We start from the raw sequence: 12,080 nt of genomic DNA, 5'->3' as shown, positions 1-12,080 counted from the left end.
AAATAAAGCAAGCTATGAATACAAACTGGTGTTTCAATACAAATACTCTGCATCTCAACCGCACTTAATGCTTAATCACTTAATAATATATTGAGTATCCGCAACGCTAACTGGCTGCCTTATTATTAGTATATAATTAGCTACAAATCTCAAGCTTTCAATTATCACCCATAGTAACCATTTAATCAAAATGAATAACAATTAGTAGATACAGATAAATCTCACCGATATAAACGAATGCAAATATTTATTAAATAATATTTATTAAATATTTAACGGCTCTGGTTATTGTGAGATTGGTTATTTCGAATAAGCGTTATTTGAACCGCACTTCACTGTACATTTAATTATGAAATTAATTGCAGTTTCAATTGATTACCAAGAGTAGTTAAATAAATTTAATTTCACAGCATTTTCAATACGCAATATCAATCTCAATAAATTGTGTTTTCACACGTATTCTTTGTGCATCGCTATTTAATTAACTTGTCAGTCCATTAACAAAAATGATTTGAAACTCTACTCTTAATTAACAAATTACAATTAACTCGGTGATATAGACACATAAAGAATACATAACAACATAAACAAAACTGATGCCGGCGACATTACTACCGAGTATGTATAGAATACAGAATATTAAAATGATCGATATCTTTTTTAAATTCTTTTGTAGTTTTTTGATCACATAACTTCACATATTTAAAATATTTGTTGCATAATAATCTTAATATAGGACGCTCATATATACGACATTGTTTAATAGAAAAATGTCTGAGGTCGAACCATTAAAAAAAATTGACGCACGTCAATGTCAGTTTGCTATTTTTTTTATGCTTCGTTCGTTTTTACATTATACTGGTAGTAAACTGTCTCGTGCGGATGGGAATTGTAAATTATTATAGGAAAAGAGAAATTAATATGATAGACCTATAAATAGATATTTGTTTCATTGTCATTGAGGTTTATGTACGTGGTTATGTACGTCGAGCTTTTTTCGTCGGACAACAATACTAGATCACCATTTCTGCAATTGCATTTCAATCACTGTTATATCGAGATTAATCAGATCATTCTTTCATTGACTTGTCAACTGGTTACAAATTCAGTTGGACACACGACTAGACAGTTTAACTCATTTGTGCGCGGCGCGCTATGTGTCCGTGCGATTGACAGGCACTGTTCACTATGGAAGCTCAAATAAAAGCTGTGTATTTACAAGGGTTACACACATGTCGCCGCGCGCAAATATGAGTTGAATTGTCAATAATGGGTACACGAAATTTGTATTACGCAAGTACAGTTGCGTGATGTTGCGGAGTGGTCGTGACCGGCAGCCGTCGAGTTCACCTCAATCCCTGTTCCGTCTCGTTAAGCACAGACCACGGAACTAACCGCACTGGTAACATAGAAACAGTGGCGCCCTCTTTGTTATGAATTAATTAATATTTAATACTCTAGTAGTAACACCTTTTGATGCGAGATTGGTGTGCCTATTATTCTACAGACTTCTTAATAAATTAATCCGAAAGAAGGTTAGAACTTATACTGAAAAGTGTTGTATGTGAACATTATTGTATTTTTTTTAATGTGGGAAATTGTCATCGTTTTAATCTGAGTTAAATATCAGCCTGACTTTTTACCATAAAGTTAAAAATACGCGTGGCATATGTGAGTAACGCAGATTTGAATTAAATTTAATTAAATAAGCTATCATTCGATTTTCCGTTTTTTACTCTTTTTTCATAAATCAAAGACAGACTTTTCAACACTCAATTGTGCAGATACCAGAAACTAGAAAGCTTATACCTAACTAAAAATCTTAACATCTACCGAAAGCTATTAAAATAATAAAGTGCCTAACTACGTTTCTAATAGTTGTAAAATATAAGAATAAGTAATTATTTTGTGTAGAAAGCTATCCTCTGTCCATATAAAAATTGTACCGGTGTACATTTTATTACCGTTTACGAGTTATAAAACTATTGCTAACCAGTGGGTGTTATCGCCAACGGACCGTGCGCTCCTGGGGATTTTCTTTTACTTTCATCTAATAGGTTAGACCAAGTAATCTACATATGTTCCTATTTAACGTACAGATACGAAACTTACCTACCTTAAGACTAAAATAACTTAAATCGGTTCAGCCGTTCTCGACTTTTAGCAAGACTAACGAACCGCAATACATTTTTATATAGAGAAAGAAGAGATTTCGCCAGTGTTCTAAAAAAGTTTATTTTGAAAACGAAATTAGTCCTACGTATGTTTATGGTATGATGTCGAATGGAAGTAATACTTTAGGGGTAGTTTCTTTTAAATATTCGTATTTCTCAAATTATTAATAACGTATATTGTTTAGCTACAGTCACACAAATGGTATGTATCAAATATGAATGAGGTCTGTTTATAGGAAGAAATAAAGAAAAAATTGAGAGACAGTACACGTAGTGTTCTACTGTCTCTATTTTTTTTCTAAAAGCAAAAACGGAACCCTATTACTGAGGCTCTGCGGTGTGTCCGTCTACCTGTCTATCAGCAAGCTATCCACATGTAACCAGGCTGAATCTCGGGAACCGATAGGCAGTCAGTTGAAATTTTGCATGGATGTTTCGATCATGAATTTTGTGGGTACCAACTACATTTGTGATTTGTTTCTCTTTACATTATTTGTACGGAATCTTTGTGTCGTTGGCCCGACACTTAATGAGGTTTTCGAATGTATGTGTTAATAAAAATACTTACACTATGTCATCACTAAGAAAAGCTCAAAACAACCGATTAAGGGAATCGATTTCAAATGAATATAAGTACATTATGTCAATTTTACAAGTAAGTTGTACAGCAAGTAGCGTGTAGATGTACATCCATACAAACATACATTTATGTCTTTAATAAAACATAAGTTAACGTCAGAATGTCTGTATTCAATTGTTTTTTTGCTACTTGCGTGCGAACGCAGCACATGTTTGCATTATTTAAAATTAAGTTAAGAAATCGATCCGTTTGTTTATGTATTGATGGTTTTCTTCCATTCAATTGATACTTTTTTTTATAAAATTAACTAGCTCAGGAACTCAATTATGCCAGACTGAATTGTGAATCTTAATTATGCAAGATGCCACAGAAACGGGTATGAACGAAACATTTAAATCCGTTGACTTTTCGGTTTACGTTCAAATTTATAATTCAATTTATTGATTTATGTTGTTTTCTTGGCTTTTTTTTGGCTGCGAAACGCCCATTTTTATTAAATAACTCGAGGCATGATATCTTCAACTATTGTCTCAAATAGGAAAGACTTGTATCGTCTGCGTTAAGTAAGATATTGCCTTCTAGACCTATTTTAGATACGTCATTGTTGCCAATTGATTATTACTTTGTGCAATATAAAGTAAGGCATTCATGGTAATGTGCCTTCATAATTCATCGCTATGACTTGTGATGATTTAATGCGTTCATTTTCTCCTGAACATTGCGTCTCTAACAAGTATCAATAATTACAATAAATCTGTTGTGAACCAGGCTGTGGTGACAGCGGTGGGATTCGAGCCCACGCTCTCTGCCTAGATTGGAAAGTGGGTGTGCATTCGTGCAACGGTACTCCCTGCTCCCTTGGGAATAAAGACGTTAGTTGCAAAGGATAATAAGTATTCAATATTGTTAATAAGTCAACTTCAAAATTGTCTAAATTCTTAGGGCATTCTTGTTCGTGTTTTTTTTGCTCTTAACCTCACGGGTCCAAAAAGTATCTTTTGCATTTATCTACACAGCTTTTTAGATCTTTACTGAATAAAATTACGAACCTCTCAGCCTACTGCAGTCCACTGCTAGCCTTTCCTACATAGAGATAATAATCGTAAACATAAATTAAACGTACCGAGGTATTCTATAAGCAAATCATTATGGTACCGGGCGAAAGTAGCCAGCACTCGTTGTAACTGTTCACTCAGATTATAAATTTGGAGATAAGGCGGGTAAAAGTGAGTGCAGAGCGCTGAGCGGTCACTTGTCTCGCCCGTTTAACGTTACATATTATTCGCGATTGCGAACGGTGAACTCGACACAGAGCATGATTTCATTATCTCGGCTTTGACTCCAGAGCTTTCGAATAGTTTACGAATCGTGACTTATCTGCGTGTCAAGCTTACATCCGCGTCTATGTAATCGTTAGTAAGAAAATTCACGGCATCTTAGTACGAACTGATCGCTTCGCATTGTATTAAACAATGACCATTTGAGCAAGAAGTGTTTTCTAATGCTTTGTTAGTGAATCAGCTGTTCAAAGAAGTGTTCATCGTGAATAATTTCTTATCGACTTTTGTTCCCAGCTTAGAGAGCAAGCGTGGTCGAAAGTTTCAACTTGCGCTTTCGTTGTGAAATTTAAATCACTTTTCTGTTCGTGGGACATCGATTCACGCGAATATTATTTTCTCATTAACTTCAGTTGCAGTTTGCCCTCATAATGTAATTTATTTGCAGATTTTAAGATCCATTTGTCTTTGTAAAATTATAGAAAGTGTGATTCATTTTCTTATCTCCTGCTTGCTAAATTATTTGCATCTTTATAGTTTAGCTGCACCAGATGATTACCATAAAATAGCGCTTAGCGGTGATTATCTGAGCGTCGTTCTTGATTTATTTGTTTTTGTTGGGTATAGTTTTTATGGCTGGAGGTGAGCTCGGCGCGGCGGCGGGTGCGCAGACTCCAGGCACCGCGACGCGCTACAGTTAACATGTTACGTTATAATGACTGGTGAACACGTTCTAGCTACGCGCAACACGGAACACATCGAGATGATCATCTCGGCGCCGACCATTGCCCGCGACGCGCACACTCGCCTCTATGTAGACCGTACGCAACGCGCTGCCCGCTGCACAACACACCTATGTCCACACCACATGTACCGCTCCCATTTTATTCTCGTTAAACCTACCTCATGATAAAATACTTATATTAAAAAATCGATTGCATCCATTCATCATCCGCTGATAAACTGTTCCTAATAATAATAATTGTAAAAAGTGAATGTGATTCACGAACATACAAGTATCTTATGCCGTTTCTATTGAATGTCGATCGAAGAAAGAGTGAAAACGAAGCTTGATGCTATTTTGCCGGCGTTTTTCACGTCATACTCTAATGACGCCATTATTCCTACAGTTCTCAGTCGTACGTCGAAATAGAAAACCGATAATTAAATTGATCAAAGCAAGAACTAGTGATACACCATGACCAGTTACGTGCGGTGCACATACACGATGTGCAATAAACATTGTGGGTCGAGTACTCCCGGATAACGGGTAATTAACTTTTGATTGTTATTACACTGCATCTTCAAAATATCGGGCATATCCAGTTAATTACAGCTACGAAAGCAGTAAATTTAGAGTCGATAATAAAGTTTATATACTAACTTCTAATGAAGATTTCTCTAGATGGTAATCAAGCGAGGCGTCGTGATTGATCTGGTGTAGTGTTGTTATACAACGTCTGTTGGTATCCATTAAGTATTTCACCTGTGAGTCACGCAAGTATCTGAATGATAGCGTGCGTGCATACCTACTGTTACCATTTTACATAATTAAATGCTAAACGCGTTGTTCAACAACGGTTCAGTTTGAACAACTGCCGATGAGGTCCTCTTTGTTACTCTATGAACAACGCAAAATCTTCGTTTTTTTCAAGAGGCAGCTTCTAAAATGATTATTAAATTGTCTTCAAATCCTCTGAAGTTGTAAAAATAAGAATTCTTGTAAAGATGCCAAATTTCGTGTAGATCCGACTGTCGATATGACGCGATTCCTTTATCGGTTTACACTGTGTTCGTATTTCAGGCTGAGCTGTTTTCATTTTTATTTATGAAATCCTAAAAGAATGTGGTGTGTCATATTATTATGATAAATAGGTTTCTATATTTAAGCAGACCGGGTACATGGTTATTGAGTATAGAAGTAGGTAAATAGTTACATATCTGTAAACAGGTATTTAATCTTGTTTGAGTACAATAGTTTAATATTGTGTGTGTTAGTGATTAATTCGTGTGGACATTTGTTTAACTCAAGTCAGATGTTCATGCAATCGTGTTGGGTAAAAAATAATCCTTGAATGGAAACATATTTGTTCTGAATCCATAAAAGGCAGGAGTTTGCGCCTTATAAGTAAACAAGTTCTTAATGCTAAAACAAGTTCGCGCTGCAACCTTAATGGAGGGACGAGGGAATTCACACCGCGATTACAGCGATCTGGTGGCCATTTATAAATTTAAATATTTCTGTAAAGTAGGCACCGCTCGGGGTCGTATCGGTGACACAACCTCGACTTAACCGCAAGATGTGAGTTCACCCGTCGTTCTTCATGTTTATATCATCGGCAATTCGCATCTAAATATTTATTGCTTAAGGAGCTGAGGTAAGCAGGTGATTTTCATAGTAGTAAAACATTTGTAACAGTATTAAGAGAGTTGATGTGAGTATTTGGGGCATGTGAGCGCGGCTCGGGCTCCCGGCTCGCGGGCGACAGGCGCCGCGCGAGGCGACCGGCCTGCGAGTGTCTTTAGTTTCTTCCTGGTGCGTAACTTTATTTGTGCATAGCGCTTTTCCACCGCGAGCGAGATAGTGCGGCTATTCTGGGGCGCGCGCGTGGGCGCCGCGCGCAGCCACTCGCCCGCCGCGCGCGCCTCATACATTACTATTAACTACATATCATGAATTTCAGGACCATGATATATCACAACATTCGCTTAGCAGAGATTATTAATAATTACACGTTAGTTAGATTTAAATTAAAGCTAGGTACAGAGCTTTGGACATGATATAATGTGGATTGTATAGAAACAGTGGATAGCCGTGGTGTGTGTCAGAGTGTGTGAGATGTCGGCGGAGGGACATACCTTGCTGCGTGAGCATCTGGCGCGTGTAGTGCTGCTCGGTGCGCTGCACGCGCTCCTGCTGCTGCACCACCTGCTCGCGCCGCTCGGAGCTCTGCTGCACGCGCTGCTCGGAGCGCTGCTCCGACCACCTCGACTGCTTCTCCATTTCGCCGCAGCACAACGCACAAAAAACTCTCACTCGACGCTATTTATTTAGTCCTTATCGTATATCGTAAAACAATCCTCGTTTCGGCGCTCTTGAGAAATGAATACGCCACTGCGAAAAACTTAAACTAGTGCACGGGTTCATTTAGCAGAAGTCAAGTCATTATAACCCAAGTCCAACAACCAAGACGTCGGTCGATTGCGAATAGTCAGCGGATAGTGCGGTGTGTGAGAAACGCGCGCTGCGCCGGCGGCGCGCGAGCGAGGCGGCGGGGGGCGGCGACCGAAATACGCGGTTATTTCGAGCCGAGCGCACTCCCGCGCGCCCTCCCCCACGCGCCCCACTCCCGCGCACGCGCCGGCCTGCCGCCGCCGCGGGCCTGCTAGCCCGCTTAGCCCTCTCACTCGCTTATTTTGCATTGCTAAACACCCCTACAAAACAATGCACTCATTAAACAAACCTCAGATTTCAGCAGTAGAGCCGGCACGACCCGCCCTACTCGCTGGCGCCGGAAGGCTCGCGTCCTATAGCTTAGCAGAACATGACTCAAGACTTGCTTACAATCTGTTAACGTTTACATGAGTCAACGTAATGTACTGAGTAATTAAATGTTAACATGTTAATTATTAAGATTGATAAGTCCCCGGACAGCTAGCAGTTTATTAATATAGTAAGCAAACACAGATTACCACAGCGATTAAATACTTCGCACATACAAGTCGCGACTAAGAAGAGACGGTTTTATTCTTACGAATGTGCATGTAAACTTAAAAATAATTTCAATAAATAGATTTTACACATGTTCCGCGTCAAGGAATCCAAACATAGATGAATAAATTCTTATCTCCTTTTTAGGGATTATCAAAATTTAACAAGCAAAAGCAGCAGTTGAAACTGTCATAAATCGATGGGATGATAAACTCATACTTGCACTTGGACGATTTTATTTTTGGCATTCACATGATAAAATTGTTCGCGTAAACATCGATGTTATAACCATAGAAGATGCTCAATAATTTGTTTTTAATTAACGGCTCCTAAAGCAAGTAAAACTTGGAAGTTCTAAGACCCAGAGATCCAAAAGCGTTCGTTATAACTTAGAACAAGAACTTCTGGATAACTTTAATGTTTGTCGTACGCTCACTCCAGCATATCGCATACAATCCAATGGCGTAGTGACCTTATTTCACTTCATCGATATCTTCTATAAGGCAAGCTGACCTCCTACGAAGTTTGATAACGATCGTTGACTACTTTATCTATAAGAGCAAACCATAAAAAAAATCTTCATTCGGTTTCGACTAACATTTTTTTTTTCTTTAAAAAAGAAACACGACTTCCCATTAAGCAATTTACTCCTTGTATCGGGGGGTTCCACAAACCTTTGACAGTCACATGCGCAAAGACACCCAGTCCTACGCTACGACCAAACCCGCGCTCAGAAGGTTTTGGGTGGTGTCCTCAACCACTCGGCTATACGTGCAGTCTACTGGAGAATTGTATTCAATCTATATCTGCACCCAGAGATAGGTATTTAGTCAACAAGACTGCTTCAAAGCCCAGCAACAAGCCACTTATACGCTGATTATTATAAACGATTCAAATTTACGACAGTCTTTTGTCCAGTATCCGATGGGCTGAACTGCACAAGTTGCCCGGTTTTCATACAATAGCATTGCAGTTCCTGAGATTAACCACGTTAACATCTGGCATCCGACGTCGTTATGATATTATAACAATGTTGTAAGGCTTTTTGTTCTTTTGTCTTTATTCATAGTCTTTTGTTCCATCATATTTTCGCTAACTTGTCATATTGTAACAAAATTGTGCACTGTTTTCTCAACGATTGCCATGTTAGAGCAAAAAGTTGTCATTACAAACAGTGGAGTCTTTGGAACAGTAACATTTATTTGAGAAGAAATGAACACCTTTGCAGAAGGTGAGGTTAATTTTTCGTACTTACCTTTTAAATCAACTGCTACGTGTTTTCCAGGAAGTATATACTTAAAAGAAACTTAACTAACTTACCCTTTTTGATTACCAAGACCGGGCTGGACACACGCACGTACAATGTACATATCAAAGTTTTACTTCTTAATGCTTTCATGATTAAAAAACAGTCTTAATGAGAATAGGTTGATTAAAAATACACTGAATTATTTGTACGCTTCGACTTTATTTAAAAAAATACGATATTCGCTTTCTACAGCTAAAGGTGTAAAAATAATCAGTATATTTAGGTACATACAGTTAACACTGAAATCGCTATCGTTTATTGAGTAAACGCGAACAATGCTTGATCCTGGCTTGTAAGCAAAGGTCTTTGGCCTGCAGTGGGACAGTTACAACCTAGTATTGTTACCCTACAAGTGTTCGACTTTTCTCCATACTTATATCGTTTTCGAATTGTTTAGATAACCCTTATGCTGGATTGCCGTGTTTTTTGCCATGTGTACAAAAATAAGGATAAATTGCTTATGAGGTAAACTTTTAAACTTATATATAAGTAAACCGTAGTTAAAATTGCTTTTCATTAGTTCATTAAGCAATCTACACACCTATGAAATGATGATTACAACTGGCATTTTGGTCTAGTGGCTAGAGGGCCAACTATATTATACCGAAAGTCGTAAGTTAGATTCCCAACCAAGACAAATGTTTGTGTGATGAGCGCTGTCATTTATCCATTGTAATTTTTCTACAAAGTGTATCTGTTAAGAAAACTTTACGCTCATCAGTAGTTTAGGTTTTAATAGTTATTGTTATTATCACTAAGAAAAAATAGTCACTTATGTGATAACATGATTATACAAAAAAAAATGTAACAGTGTGTTGTCGTCACCTTTTAGTTATGGCTTAGCTCTAAATTCATAATTATTACAAGAAGTGCAACGCTAAAGGATAAGATACAAACATTAATTTGATAAGTGGGTAGATACTTCACAAATCATTACAATAAACTACCCATTAGATAGTTCATTATAATAGACTAGCGTTGCCCGCGACTTCGTCCCCGTGGTTAGAAGATATAAGTAATACTGCTTTTTCCACATTTTCCATTGTATCTTCGCTCCTATTAGTCACAGCGTGATGGTTTATAGTCAAAAGCCTTCCTCGATGAATGGTCTATTCAACACAAAAAGAATTTTTCAATTTGAACCAGTAGTTCCTGAGATTATCTCGTTTAAACAAACAAACTCTTCAGCTTTATATATTAGTATAGATTACACCGTATAGACGTAGCAGGTTATGATGAAAATGAAAAGTATTCTTAAACTATATCAACTAAGTGAGCTATACTATCATAATATGAACACCGTTTATCCCTGTTCTACTTTGCCAGGACCGCAGAATTGCTTACGCTTGCTTGTTATTATGTACTACTCCACTAGGAGAACTCCCTCTCTCACGAAAGAAGGGTCAGAATTAAGCCTACTTACCTATCGAACCCTGTCTGTGTAACAAGAACGTTTTTCTGAAAAAGGCGTGTAGGTATCAAGCTGAAATTTATATGAAAACTAGCTGACCCAGCAAACTTTGTATTGCCGAATAATATTTTTTTCTAGTTGTATGTATTTTTAATGCCACATAATAAAAATAATAAAACAAAAAATTTCATCCAAAATATAAAATATTTTTTTATGTGTGAAAAGTAGATGTTAGTCGATTCTCAGATCTACTAAATACGCATATAAACTTTGGTAAAAATCGGTTAAGCCGTTTCGGAGGAGTACGGTAACTAACATCGTGACACGGGAATGTTATATATTAGATTTGTGTTAAAATCACTGTCGTTTTAACCTGGGAAATATCAATATTTTAAGACGACTCTATCAGTAAGTACATACAGCCTTTTATACCGCACACTTTTGCAAATTATCGACCCTCGCAAGGAAATCAAAACCGGGTACTTCTCATGCATTCAGAATCTTGAAATTTTGTATGTATGGTCTTTTATTAGCTCAGATATAGGAAAAATTTTGAAAACCGTAAATTTTCAATTTCGTCATATTTTGTAATATCACAAGGTGTCCGACTGCCCTTTGACCGGTATTTTATTTTATTTAATAAAATTACTGTTAAAATTTTGTGTTTGTTTATAGACATATCCCGGTAATGAGATATTTACATAAAACGTGTTTAATAAAATCGGTCGCATTGAAAAAGTTTCTTTCGTTTTTCCGTTTATTATGATAAAGGAAAATAATGAATGTATTTTGTTACGTTTTTGATAAATTCGTTTATGGAGATAAATATCTAAATTCTTAATAAGAGTATCTATGAGTTAATTTACTTAATCAATTAACTCAGCCAATCACGTTTCAGTGCCAGACTTCAGACTCCCCCGAATATCATCTCATTAAGAATAAAAATGGGAGATGTTACTTTCAACACCAATACCCCAACGCAAACTCTAATTATCGGACAGGAAACCAATAAAACTTTTATATTTAATTCAATAACTTCATTGTAACGGGCAGCATATTAATTGATCGTCAAAACCGCGTGCCCAAGCTGCGGTCAGTTCACACTTCTCAAGTCGCATGGCTGAACTGTATCCGATATGTATCCGCCATCGCAAACGGGGAGGCTAAAATGTTACTCTTGCAGAATCATAATATGAATTTTATTCATAGAATCATTTGGGTCATCGAGGACAGATTTTCTAAAGTCATCAAATGCAGGATCATATACCTAAAGTGCGTCAAAATCATTATCAGTCAAAACTTTTCCTAGTCCTTTTTCAGGATCGTTGATTTGGCGTTGAGTAAAGAACTTTTTAAATTTGACATTAAATGCTGTTAATCTTGGTTGGTTCCATCCATTCATTCTAAGAAATCTCATAGTTTTTCAAATCTTCGTTGGCTTTTATCAATAAACTGCAGGACTATTAATTATTCCACTTGCAAAACCAATAAATTTTCAATAAGATCTACTGCATTTTATTTTCCCTACCTGTGCTTAGTAGTTTCCCGTCCTAACCAATTTATTTAGTTTACAGGGGAAAAATCCAATCACACTTTTATAAAGAGCTTGACGACCGT

The 12,080-nt window shown here is 37.1% G+C and overlaps 1 protein-coding gene across 2 annotated transcripts in view; it reads right to left on the bottom strand.

Annotated features, from left to right (window-relative positions):
* The window catches only part of LOC113504415 (titin), a 41,766-nt gene extending 34,463 nt beyond the window's left edge, over window positions 1-7,303 (bottom strand). Inside the window, exon 1 of one of the 2 annotated variants that reach the window (XM_026886719.1) lies at window positions 6,891-7,303. In XM_026886719.1, the coding sequence (XP_026742520.1) occupies window positions 6,891-7,035 (145 nt within the window). In that variant the 5' untranslated portion in view covers window positions 7,036-7,303. The remainder of the gene's footprint in view (window positions 1-6,890) is intronic. The other variant, XM_026886800.1, reaches the window with a different exon arrangement.
* Window positions 7,304-12,080: the final 4,777 nt, after the last annotated feature.

The sequence above is a fragment of the Trichoplusia ni genome, chromosome 1, assembly GCF_003590095.1.
Source record: "Trichoplusia ni isolate ovarian cell line Hi5 chromosome 1, tn1, whole genome shotgun sequence".
Lineage (NCBI taxonomy): Eukaryota > Metazoa > Arthropoda > Insecta > Lepidoptera > Noctuidae > Trichoplusia > Trichoplusia ni.
This window is presented reverse-complemented; position numbering and strand designations above follow the sequence as displayed.